The sequence below is a fragment of the Antedon mediterranea genome, chromosome 7 (assembly GCF_964355755.1).
Source record: "Antedon mediterranea chromosome 7, ecAntMedi1.1, whole genome shotgun sequence".
In the NCBI taxonomy this organism is placed as follows: Eukaryota; Metazoa; Echinodermata; class Crinoidea; order Comatulida; family Antedonidae; genus Antedon; species Antedon mediterranea.
Window position 1 is genome coordinate 26129775 of NC_092676.1, and position 14612 is coordinate 26144386.

At 31.1% G+C, this 14612-nt stretch overlaps 1 protein-coding gene across 1 annotated transcript in view; it reads right to left on the reverse strand.

Moving 5' to 3' along the window:
* The window catches only part of LOC140055708 (uncharacterized), a 58372-nt gene extending 43809 nt beyond the window's left edge, over nucleotides 1-14563 (reverse strand). The window contains exons 1-2 of the mRNA XM_072101081.1: nucleotides 14171-14563; nucleotides 7654-7838 (exon numbers count right to left, since the gene is read on the reverse strand). Coding sequence (XP_071957182.1) covers nucleotides 7654-7838; nucleotides 14171-14235 — 250 coding nt within the window. The 5' untranslated portion in view covers nucleotides 14236-14563. The remainder of the gene's footprint in view (nucleotides 1-7653; nucleotides 7839-14170) is intronic.
* Nucleotides 14564-14612: the final 49 nt, after the last annotated feature.

Genomic DNA, 14612 nt, shown 5'->3' on the forward strand with positions numbered 1-14612 from the left:
TATAAACAACTCGCAAGGAGTACCGTAGCACCATTTAAAAACAATTTGTTTTGACCATATTTAATGAGGGTGATCCATCCAGCAATTGCTGATCATTAGGGACCCTCAGAGATAAACATATACACACAATGCTCTACATGAACAAAGTCTTATTACAAGTCTTTGGGAGTGGAGTTGTTGCCCTTAGAAAAAATTCTGACATGTGACCATTGGAGTGGTAGCCAAGCATCATAACCCCTAAGCCACAACTCCACTCCTAAATGGACAACACACCAGGAGACATCCTTGCAGCCCAATGGCAGCCAATGGGAGTAGCACCTACAATCATTGGCAAGACCTGGCCAGAGAAACCCTTACACTTACAGACAAATGGCAGCCAGAGTGTACCTGTACTTGCAAAGAGTAGCACCTTTATCAACACACCAGTAGACAAAATTAATCGCAATGCATGTTTTAAAAGCATAAAACAATCTCATCCAAACATTGTCATTTCATCTCGCTCCTGTCAAATTATCATTAATACTAGAAATCATTTTATTCTGCTTAAATAATAAGAAAATAAAATGTTATATAACACTTTAATTTAGACTATCAGCGTTTAAGATCAGCTATTAAAAAGTACAAACCAATACAAACTGCTTTAATTTTTAATAACAGTATAATTACTCGATCTCACGTAAATAGATTCGACCTTGACACAATTTTAAAGTGCACTTTTTTTCATGTTTCATATTACCGTATCCAGTTCTATCATTTCAATCGCTAAAAGAAATTACGAAACTCGGTAACATAAAGATATTTGTGTTGAGTATTGATTGGCTACGCGAGTATTCAAAGGGTTCACCGATTCTATACAACTCAATTTCTAAGTTGTCAAATGAACATTTTGTTATAAGCCTAAGCAACATAATTACTTGGAATAATCAATTCAATTTTGTTTCACAATTTGGCATGTACAAATATATATAATTTTTGCTAAATTAAATTTTATATCTTGTATATTTTTACAATTACCGTGGTATCCTCTGGTATAATCTTTCTGAGCTTCAAAATTTGGATTATTTTAAATTAAAAAAGAGTACATAAATTAAAATATTGTCTTCTTGAAAAAATTATTTTTGAAAACTAAATTATTGAATATGCCATTTTAATATCACATTTTAATATCACATAATAGTCACTCACTTTGGCAAGTGCTAAAAAAATAAAATATGTTTAGTTTCACATTTCAGATTTTTTTATGAAGGCCTTTAATTTTGATGGAAAATTCAGTGATTCTTTCAAATTTTTTTTTTTTTTGGAAATTTTACATGAAACTAAACATTTTGTTTATTTGGCCTAATAAATAATTGACCTAAACATCGTAGCCTCATTGTGTTAAAACAAATGATACAAGACAGAAAACACTAGACTTTGAAAATTGCCTTTATCGATTGATTACGAACGTTTTAAATTTTGACGATTAACTCCAAAGTACAAGTAGCAGATAATTAATATTGCCAGTAGCGACTCTGCCATATTCCAGAGTTCAGTCAAAGGTCAAAATAATATAAACAAAATACGCTGCACAGACATAACAACCAATGAATGATGATATTATCACTGTGGTTTGTTTGTATATTATGCATATTTTTATCAGTTCATCTACATACTGTATATCCTTATTTTCAGAACATCAAAATTAAAAATAAATTTATTATTAATTACCATAAATGTATCTATTAGGGATCATGTCAAAATTATTCTACTTCAGTTACTGCAGTAATTAATTTTTGTTTACTACAATAACATACGATTGTTTGTTTAAATGTAGAATATTTATTCAATCATTAACATTTAAGTGCACATGTATGATTATCCAAAAAAGATGGCTCAATATTGCTTAAAAGATATATTTTCTACCTTAAAAAATGATTTAAACACATTTGTTGTTTGTTTAATATGCCATTTTAATATCCAAAAAATGGATTTATTTACCTGGAAAAAATATAATTTTTTGCACAAATTTTTTTGTCAGACAATTTGTTTCTTTAAATAGTGTATCGGTAGTAAAAAAATATTTGAGTATAAAAATTAAATATAATTTCTAAAAGAAAATGTTTAAATACCAGTGATTAATTAATATACAAATTTAAATGTTTATTTAAATAAACTTCTCTTTATTTATAAATTTTAATTTAATTTTATTCAATTTTCAGGCACAAACAACATATAATACATGACAACGGTTCGCTAAACATGTCTGATATAATGTTAAATTTAATAAATTATTTTCGATAGGACTGTGTATTTCCCATTTAGGAAAATATATTAAATTCGCAAATTTATTACAAATTATACAATATTCATAATTTCCTAGATTATTCATTTTAATTATGAAATAGACAATTTCTACCCGCCTATTAGTTACTGGCTCCTATTCTACGCTACAATGTTTATCTAACCTTGACCATAAATTTGAAAACAATCTTGTAATATTAAATTGTAATCAAAGGAAAGATACGGGTAATTTATTATGAGGATGCTATAAAATGAATGAATATGTTATTTATGAATACATTATTTTCATTCATTTCAGTGAGAATATAAATTATTAATATAAAAGGATGGGATTTAAACCAAAGACTGGGGTCGGCTGCAAATGTTGTTTTTGGTATACTGTATCAGGGCCTGTTCAGACCTACGGAGTTATGCTTTTGTATTGTACGCGGCGTACAACTCTATAGGTCTGAACCAGGAAAAGATTAGTGTAAGCCACCTCATACGACACTACTCTTTCGTTCGTTATGACAGCTCAAGGTACAAGATTAGTGAATGCCGCTTACGATACGAAAGTCATGCATCAACGATTTTGACCTCTAACCAATCAAAATTATTCCTGCATACCATATGTTCGCCCAAATCGGTGACACTTCAGTTTGAAACGAAAGCGTTAGTTAGGCAAATCTGAACACTTTTCTGTTACGACGTTAATTATAATATGACACTGATTGCAATACGAAAGCATAACTCCATAGAACATACCCTCAGTCTCTCTTGTTCTCTATCATATACTGTATAGCGTCCAATGATAGAAAGAAAATGATTTACTGTATTTATTGAAATAAACATTACCCGCTCCAACTCCCCCCACTCCCCCTCCAAATAGAACATCATTTTGAATCAACTAAACCGGCCCGCTTCGAATAAATGCTATTAATTATAAACTTTTGTATTATATTATTTGATCTGCATCTTGATAAGGGCATAGTTTCTTTTTAAATATCTTGATGACAGATAGTATCTTGATAGACATCTTGACATTTTTTGATAAATGATTACATTACAGTATAATAGCTCTATAATAATAATACAGATGAAGATATAGTTTAAAAGTTCAGTTGTTGTTCACACATATCAACGACCATGCAATTTTCATAATTTAGCTGTTTTTTTTTTCAAAATTAAAAATTTGTGGCTCCAAAATTTAATGAGGGAGGGGACATGATTTAATTTTTTTGTATAAAACTTTTCTGTTGTTGTCTTGTGTGTGTTCGTCCCACCTTTATTATCATACGCTGTATATATATATTATATTTTTTAAGCATATTTTTTCCTGCTCCTAACAATGTTAAAGTAGTAAACCATTTGCTGTATATACATAAAATGATTGATTTTGATGTTTTTAAAACCACATTTGCATTGTTATTTTACATTTTTTTTAAAACTTTTTATAATTTATTATGGGGAAAAAAGTGTAAATAATTACTTTAAACCACAGGAATGTAGAACTACAAATCAAAACACATTAGCAGTTTGAACTCTGACCTGTACGGTTATAAATCATTGCATAAACAAAGCCATAAATAAAATAAAATCATTAATGGTCTGGATAATACAGGGAAAATCCATGTTCACACTTTCAATTCACTTACTACACACTTGATACATATCCCCAACCATACCTGTGAACTTTTACACTAGGTAGGTCATATCATATGAGCCGTTAAGTTTATTACAAAATTATTTATATCATTCTACAAATGTCAATATTTAAACAAAATTCAATTGACAGTGAATTATTTAGAAATTATAAAATGTAATCATGGCGGTGTTGTTATTTACTGTATGGTCTCCTATAATACTACTACAGTCTGTTAGTTGTGATAGATGCATTAATGGATTTAAAGTCTAGAACTCATGGTTAGAAAGCTTTTGCTGTGGCTAGCCCCAACGTTGTTGTGAAATTCCCTACCATACCAATTTCTAATTGACAGTGTGCTAAACTAATTTAGACTAGACCCAGCTGACTTTTCTTTTCCAGAAATGCAGTACTTTTTAATCTATTAAACAAATGCCATTTCCTGTTTTTACTTTAATGCGGGGTACAGCAGAGAGGAGGAAAGAGCCTTCTTCAATATGCATCAGTGTGGCTCAAGAAAACGGAACAACCTCTCTCTTCAAGCCACTGGGTTGTCAAAGGCCTCTGTGAAAAAGTGGTCAGGTTGAAACCTTACCAACTGTACTGGTGGCTAAGGTCCTGTGACCATAGGACTAAGGAAAGTGAACTATTTACTTAGGAGTAATATTATAAATAGGTGTTGCGACACAAACAAGTATATCAGTACCAGAATAGACCATACCAATTAAAAATTAAAAGTGACATCATCATTGGTTTTTGGAATATTATCAGGTTTTGCTCAATCAATCCATTCCAAATTGCAAAGTATACTTTTACCAATTAAAAGTTGTTAATTATGAAATCCTTTGATTAAAACCCGAAGTGTGATATGATATAAAGTCATTCAACCTAACAAATAGGATTTAACCATTTTTAATTCTAAAGAAAAACATAGTATATATTATGAGACAAACTTTTAAAGAATTAAAATCGTAAATACTTCTTTCAAGTACAGAGTAAATTAAAGCCTTTATAAAGACTACATTGTCCATGGGGTATCACTTTACAGAGGTAGCCTTTGCTATGCAAATATCGACACAATCTCAAAATGCTATAGTAAAGGTACTTGCACGCTATACTAAAAAACAAGAAAACATGTTTTTGCTAAATTTTGTAAACTTCCAATCCAGTATAATATTTTATGTAAACATTAAAAATCCAGCATAAATAATATTTTTGTACACATTGAAACTTAGCAATAATGTGCAAACATTTTGAATTCCCTTTAAAAAAAATTTTTGTTTTTTAAATTATGAAATTTTTTCATTGACCTGTTATTCTACTGTAATTACTACATTTGGTTTACTTTTAATATTTTATCCAATTTTATTAAGATTTTCTTGGTAATAATACAGTACATACTCTTTATTCCAGAGTGACTGCCTCATAATGCAATTGGAAAATGTAGTTTAAACTGCAGTCATTTCCATTTTTATGGACAAATAAAATTTCTTGAATCTTGAATCTTGAGGTACTGTATATAGTTTTAAATATTTTTTAATCCATTTTATTACTGGCAGGATTCAAGCTGTCGAATGTGACTGAAAATAAATACATTTTTACATGATCCCTTACTACAATGTACTGTACTTAGCAAAAAATAACAAAAAAAAGAACACAGAGACAAAAAAAGAACAGAGAGAGAGAAAAAAGAACAGAGAGAGAGAAAAAAGAACACACAGAGAGAAAAAAGATCACACAGAGAGAAAAAAGATCACACAGAGAGAAAAAAGAACACACAGAGAGAAAAAAGAACACACAGAGAGAAAAAAGAACAGAGAGAAAAAAAGAACAGAGAGAGAGAAAAAAGAACACAGAGACAAAAAAAGAACACACAGAGAGAAAAAAGAACACAGAGAGACAAAAAAGAACAGAGAGAGAGAAAAAAGAACACAGAGACAAAAAAAGAACACACAGAGAGAAAAAAGAACACAGAGAAAAAAGAACACAGAGAGACAAAAAAGAACACAGAGAGAGAAAAAAGAACAGAGAGAGAGAAAAAAGAACACAGAGACAAAAAAAGAACACACAGAGAGAAAAAAGAACACAGAGAGAAAAAAAAGAACACAGAGACAAAAAAAGAACACACACAGAGAGAAAAAAGAACACAGAGAGACAAAAAGAACACAGAGAGAGAAAAAAGAACACAGAGACAAAAAAGAACACAGAGACAAAAAAAGAACACACAGAGAGAGAAAAAGAACACAGAGAGAAAAAAAAGAACACACAGAGAGAAAAAAGAACAGAGAGAAAAAAGAACAGAGAGAGAGAGAAAAAAGACCAACAATACAACAAATTGGTCTACAACCTATTACGTATAAGTTATACAAACAAAACTTGTTGAGATCTGTGAAAATGGGAAACTGGCTTGTGAAATGACAATACAATAGGATATCATTAATAAAGTCATGCTGATTTAGACTGTGTTGAAAGAACAGTTAGTTATTATTTGTTATTTCATTCAAAAGAAATGAATGAGTTGATTTGAAATTCACTTCTAATGTACTTGTACTCAAGTCCACAGCAAATACATTGAAAATAGAAACTAGAAATTAATATACATTTTCTAAATTTAAATAAAGTATGAACTTTTAGTTTGATCTTTAATGTCAACAACTATATTTGATTATGTCAGTTAAAATTAATATCAAACTCTAACAGATTTTTTTTTTCAAACAGTATTATGACATATTTGTAAAGTAAAGTTTCAAGTAGAAGTAAATGTAAAATGTACTAATAACTATTTTACACAAAAAAAAACTCAAAAAGCAATCCCAATTTCTTTTTGTCCAGTTGATCCCTCTTAGAAAAAATAAAAAAATTTTTTTAGAGCTTAAGTGAAATTTCTAAGCTAATCCCTCAGAGATTCAGAGTTGGTAAATTTAGTATCACTCTCCAGTAACAGCCACAGGCACATTCACTATTGGCAACAGAACAGGACAAAACAGTACCTAAGCTAGCTATTATCTTGGAGTTGATTTAGAAAACTGATAAAACCTCTTGACAAAAAATAAAATAACCTATAAAAAGCAGAATATTAGTAAATAATATTGAATAAAACTGCTTATTTCCATTGAATAATGTCTTTACTGTGTTTGATGGAAAAAGTGAAAAGGATCTTTGGTTATAAATGTTGAGCTCTGACAAGGTCGTAGCAAGAGTTTAAAAACAGACGAAGCAAAGATGATTTTAAATATAATTAATTTATCAATATAAAATATGATGATCTGAGTTGGGAATTTAGGTTGGGTGGTGAAGATTTAAAATGTCAGACGAGAAGGGCGCCTCGTCTGCCTCACGGCCCTCTCTGTAGTACAGCTGGGAAAGAGCTGAAGTAGTAATGGTATTGTAGTATATACATATTCCACCTTTAAAGAAATTGTTGCTGATCATCAGTATTCGACAACTCTACACACAGGAGAATGTGTTGATCTCGGTGTAGTTTGTTTTAGTTTTTTGGATCGTCAAAGTTCTCAATTGAAAGGGAAGAGATGTAGTGCCGCAATTATAAATTGGGCACAAAGTTAGAAGGTTCATGGCTATCCATGAAGGAAAGATTATTATGGGATGGAAGGACAAAACGTGTTGGTGGACTCATATTGAATAAAAGAGATAGAAAGTGAACTTGTATTGTTAATAGTAACCATCACATTCGGCAAAAAAAACTACAAGAATAATATAAAAGATCACTTGTATAATTTGCCATCTCTTACCTTTGAAATAACTCTTGTTCCTTAGGTAACTCACACATAATCTCAATATTGATAATTTATCAAGCTTGGACACGGTTTCCTCATCCAATGGAAGTAGGCTAGAAAGCGTGTCTAGCTCCGTATTCAGACGGTCTCTGTGACGTTTGCTAGGGTTCGTCTTCACTTCACCTGTAGTTGGGGTGAGCCTATAAAAATACACAAGATTAAAATGTTAAAAGATCTAAAATATTTTTTAAAAGTATCCATCCAGAATTATCAAAATGTCACATTATTAGCAAAGGAATGGACAAACATCCAAAACTTATCAGTAACTTTGTTGACATATACCACATTGTAACCTGTCATTTAAAATATTAAAGATAAAAACAATCATTCATTTGTGCAGTTGAGTGACAAGGTGTAATCAAATTACACAACATTATTATGTAACCTATATCTAAAACTTAAATCTGATATATGGGGGAGGGGGGGGGGTTAGGGTTAGGGTGGGAAGCATAACAAGTTTGCCTGTACCATACAATACAACTAAATTGACTTATAAAATTTTATGAAGGAATTGTATGAAAAGATATTTTGAATACATTTAATTTGTCTTTTCATTTAATACTGTAAATAATCGATCTATAAACCTAAATACTGATTATTAATTGTGGTCTGTATATGACATTGATTGAGCACAGTGCTTAATAAATAATGTACTGTATGTCTAATATTGATTGTTTTCTGTTTTGTTTTTGTTGTTCTTTGATAAGTTTAATTAGGTCATGACCTATTTTGTCAAATAGTGGGAAACTAATATGACAGTGGTCAAGGACGGATCAAGGATTGGGAGCCTAAAATAAAATAGATATCAAAAAGAAGTTCATTTCACTTGTCAAAATAGGGAGCACACTCTAAAGCCTTGTCTACACTATCAAACTTTATGTGATGTGGACATGATGATGTCATATCGCTATCATATTTGGGCATATCACTACCATATTTGGGCACATCACACTTTTTTTGGTCAAACTAATACTAGTTTGATAGTGTAGACAGAGCTTTACAAACAAATTGGATCGCATTTACAGATATAATTTCCTTCATGGTTTGATAGTGTAGACAGAGCTTATACCATCCCCAATTACAGAATATGGATGGAAAAGAATGGAGAACTTCTTAAAATAACTCCTTGATCTTTCTTAATGTACAGATGTTATTGTTAGTCATAAAAAAAAAAAGGTACCTTGTGAAAGGAAAGAATTCAAAAAATAGGAAAGAATACTATAGCCACCATTTCTTGCATAGGGAAGTTGCTAATTAATTTCTCTGGTTTTTCAATCAAAGGGTAAAGAGGTTAAAAAGGGCTCAGATTACTCCTGTGACCTTGTGCTTTAAATCTTATCAGGCTTTTGCTTACTGTATACTGTAATACTGCTGGATAGCATTTGCATGTTTTCATCAGTTTTTGGTATATTAGTGAATGTACATACTTCTGCTTAAAGATATATTGTCCCCCAGAACAAATATTTTTCTAAATTTTTCTGTTAAATATGTCATTTTATTTTTTTAATGTCACATAAACAGTTATTCACTTTGACCAAAAAGTGTTTTGAAAAAAAAATTATTTACCAGAAAAACCTGTCAGACAATTAGTTTTTGGTTGAATTTAACTGTTTTCTTTTTATTTGTTTTCTTTTCTAAGAAAGTGATTACCTTTATTAAAACTACGAAATGGCCTATTCAAAGTTTGCGTACGTATAAATACTGAAATGTCTTAATCGGGCAGTGGTCGATCCAGAAATAGGGAAGGGATTGAGGCTTAACCGATTCACCACGATAAGCGCTTAAAGCGCTCAAAAGGTTAAAAGTCAAGGTCATTGTAAACAAATTTTCAACAAAAAAAAAGTAAATCGAATTTACATGCGCAGTTTGCTGTGCATGAATCGTAACAACAAATTATACAAAATACTCACAACTTTTTTTTTAAAAATATGCTTCTAAATATATAAAAACAATTGTTGAAGTTAGTTTGAAAATAAAATTCGAAAATATAACCGTTTTTCGAAGCACGCTGTTCGAAACGCGACAGGCGCGTTGAATGAATCTAGGCCTAGACATACAACGTAAAATCGTCTAAAATCCATCTTTATTTCTAATAATCACTATTTTGAAGCTTGTATACAATAAATGTATAATAAATAAAGATTATGTATCAGTTACAGTGTCTAAATCGTCATATTTCCATGTAAAAATGTGATTTTTCTACCGGAGAAAAGTCGTGAAGATGTCCTCACAAGGGCCGCGCCATATTGTTTACCTTTGATTGTAATATGAACCCTGACATGTCAGATGCATTATGGGCATGAAATATTTGTTCAAACTCTGCGCAAAGGTCAGTTTATTGAAGCATAACTTTTGACAAACATTTTGATACCAAACTTGTTTTAATTTCATAAGTTTTCGACGCATTTTCGTCAAATTTTCTGCAAGCTACACGTCTAAAACAGCGGACTAAGCTCCCGAGGGATGCCGGTGCGCGTGGGAATCGCGAATTCCAAGTCGCTTTCGGGATGTTTTTTTTAACATTCCCGGTGAACAAACAGCGGCGAGGACGCTCTCGGGGCGGCTCCCGATAGGCCTAGGCCCCATATGGTCATCGTCGGATGAGTCAGTCTACTAATTTCTTCATAATTTCGAAACCGGTCATTCATAATGGTCAAGTTTGGTCTTATTTTGAAGAGAAGAAATAGGTTCTGATGAAGAGATGAGTTTTATTATGAAATATTTATTAATTTTTGTGCATTTGGTAGTCAAAGATAAATTACAAATTTTTAATAATTTTCCTAAAATATTTCTAAAATTTGCATAATCCATACTCCGCCAAAATAAGTTGTAACACAAATTTGATAACATATTTGGAAATAAAATGTCCTTTGCATTATTTTTGTTTTTTAATTTTTTTAATGTCTGTGTTTAGAAAAAAAGTTAGGGTTAATTATATGACATATGCTTTTTGGGTCCCAGGGGAGCAAAATAAACTTAGGGGTCAATGGGTTAAAAATTGTGAAATTACGTGTAAACTTAATGTCCTATCTTTGTATTTTAATGGCAGTGACTATATGAAAGCTTTACTATAGTTTATTAGTAGAAAATCTCTATTAATGAATTATGCTAACTTATTTTCTACTGTTTATTATTGTTTCTTGGACCACAAAAAATATCAACTGTAAAGCTCTGTCTACACTAAAAAAAGTGTGGTGTGCCCATATATGGACTGTACATATCACACTTTTTTTTGTCAAACTAGTTTGATAATGTAGACAGAGCTTTTAACAGCTTGTTTGTAAATTTGAACTTGAAATAGGATTTTTTTAAATAGAGTGTGATTGATCATCATAATCTCGTTGATAATGGAAGAAGGCAATGTACTAAACATTCTGTGAGTTTTTTCATGGTTAATAATTCATAACAATAACATGTTAAACTACTTCGGTGAATCAGACAAAAGGATTTATTTTATTGCAATTTTAACAATAAGTTTAGTTAAGCATTATTCACAATGGATTACAAAAGCAGTTTATCTATTTGCAAGGGCTATTTAGCTAGCTTGTTTATTTTTACTAATAATTACTTCATGTTTATTATACTGTAACTAGCATAATATTTTCAGAAGCATCTTCATAACACTAAAAAGACATTCAAGATGGCGTTGTCCTTTTTTTATCTGAAAGACTAACATCTTCAATTTCTGGAACCTATTTCTAAACCTACGGTAACCATGCAACTAATATGCTTGCAAGCTACCTGTACACAGGGGCAGAGGAGGTTGCGTCTGGGACGTACGGTAAATCTGACAAGTGGGGAAAACAGAGGACGGGAATGAATATTCATTCACGGGAACCCAAACATTTTTATGAAATATTAAAGATAAAACTGTATTTAAGTATGGTACCAAAATATACAAAACGATATAATATGAAAATTATAATAAATCATCTAGTATTAAAGTATTTTTAATACCATATGTTACAATATGGCCACAATAAAATAATAGACAATATGGCTATTATGGAATTATGTTGTGGTGGTGCATAGTAGCAACATAGCATCCTAACCATGTGTAATTACTGTCTAGAATTCACTAGATTGTGACGACTACAAACCTTATTTACTACTATACTTCAAGAAAAATGAGTTGAATTGTTTAAAACATTGTAACATTCAGAGCCAAGCAAATGAAGATTTTTTTTTTTTTTTTTTTTCACCATATTTAATGAGGGTGATCCATCCAGCTATTGCTGATCATTAGGGACCCTCAGAAAAACAAAGTTTTATTACAAGTCTTTGGGAGTGGAGTTGTAATTTGGTCCTTTGAAAAAATCCTGACATGTGACGGGACTTGAACCCAGGACCCTTGGAGTGGTAGCCAAGCATCATAACCACCAAGCCACAACTCCACTCGAGTTGAGGTACAGTACAGTGCTCCTCATGAAAACAGCCTGATAGTGCATTAAAATGGTTTGGTTTGTTAGTGAAATAGTTAATTTAAATCAATGAAACCTGTACAGTCGTAATAATAGGATATAAAAAAAGTCTCTTATACAATTAGGTTTTTTTTCTTCAGTTGCTTACTCTTGCACATGCTTTTTATGTTGGAAAAAGAACCCCCTGTAAAAATCTCGGCTACGGGCTTCACATCTACAACATTTAAACATATTCATTTTAGATTTATGCCTAAATGTTGTAGATGTCAAGCCCGTAGCTATTATGAAAAGATCAATCTGAGACATAACAGACAAGTGTATGAACAAGAATGAGGGTCTGTTGACTTGTTAAGAATATCTTTTCACTTTAAACAAATAGAAAAATAGTTTTGTAAACAAAGTAGTAGTTAGGATAGGCTATTTGACAATAAAGCTATCATGAACTGAAATGCCTTGGTTGATCAAACCATCAAACACCAATGATAAGCACTTGTATATATACAGTACTGTAGTTTTAACAGGGCACTAAAGAAATACAGGAATGTATACATATATTTACACTTGCACTGATAAAGGGTTAGTCCGAAAGTCCGACATTTTCTGGCCGTTTTACTTATCGTTTTGATAACATTTTGCTTATTTTATTTTAATAGTACCCACAGCATTGTCATTTTTTCATTAATTTGCCTTTACACTGTACAGGTACTGCTGCTAAATAATGGATTATACAGTTTCCACATTTGAAAATTAATATCTGAAATCTTGGATCCAAAATGGCATCAAAATTCCCCTCACTACAAACAGTATGGAAGACTGATTCTCATTTCCTTGCATTACCATTACTACTGTACATGACTGTACTTTGAATATTAAAACACATGTTCTAACCATTTAAAAGTAAACATGCATATGACACATCTGCGATCAAAATATGATATTAAACATAATTCCTAAGAATACATTTCTACAAACTTGATATTATATGGAATTACGGAAGTGAGTGATGTTTCCTAGCTAGCCGTCTCTATGGCATCAACTAACATTGCCAGATTGACGATGACTATTAATTTAGCTTTTGACAAAAGTTAACAAGTGTCCAAATAATGACACAAAACAATTGTCAAGTTCAATAGCCAACTAGCAGCTTTTAACTAGGTCAATAATTATAATAATTTTTATCAAAATTTTATCAAAATATAAGTCTTCTTACTTTTGTATACCATACTATTTTTGTTTGGTTAAATGATTCCATTTCCACCAATAAAATTTGATGTAATTTTTTGTATTGTATTTTTTTGTTTAAATTGCCTCATACATAATAAATAAAGATATGTATTGTATAAAAATACCTCACAATTTAAATTTATCTGATTTATTTGGTTTTATTTAAATAGTAACTTTTTTTTGTGTGCTAAAAAGTATATGTGGTACAATGCTGATTTTAAATCTTTGAATAAAATATTAAAAAAAAATTTCCATACACAGTACCATTATATTCTTCTTATACTCGTAATTTTACAGTTTCGTGTCAAATAAAGTTTGACAATCTGGACCGTACCAATAAAACTCTTTGTATAGTTGTGTAATAAAGAGTTACTACAGAATTAAATAAGAATATTCATTCATTCATTGTTTCAAATAAATAATAACAAATAACATAGCATCACTGTCACTGAAGGTAAAAATGAATATTAAAACTACATTAAAAAAAAAACTTTGTCGTCACATCACCACCTTTACAGGATATTGCTGTGGTGGGTAGATTTTTGTTTATAAAAATACAATCTAATTTAATTAAGTTGTTTAATGGTATGTAATTAACTAAATTATAAAATATGGCCCTCGGCACACCATTGATTTAACAATTTATAAACAATACATTCAACTGTACAGAATAACTATTAAATAAGCGTGCGCGGTTTAAGTTCCGTTCGTAACCTCCAGGTAATCCACAATACAAACAAATAGGCCTAGCTGGGTGGCCTAGTAGATAAACAAGATCATGTATATCAAAGTTAAAAAACATTCCCTTTTCATATTAAATAACCTACCGTTTTACAGGGCGTCGCCGCTTCCTCCCTGCGTACATAGACATATTAGACTGAGCTGACTGCATTTAGAAACTTAAAATCACAAATGTAAATCCGAACGAAAACTACATTCCAAACTTAATAATAATACTCTAGGCTAGGCCTATTGATTCGAACCATGTGTGTGAGTAGGTTGAATTCCGCGAACAAACAAAATCACTCTTCTGGTTACTAAACTATCGAGAAATGGGCATGAATTTAATTTCCTAAAATCCAAATTGTTTCGTAGTAACTTCTGCTGCGACTGTCAAACGATGTTTTCGTTAAAATGTTGATAAAGATCGTGCTACATAATATATTTCGAAGCCTGTTTGTCAATCGTCAGCGCAAGTCCACACCGATAGGCTGCCTGAAAGAAGGGGGAAATAATACGTACGAGCAGGTTTCATTTTCTTTTTCTGGT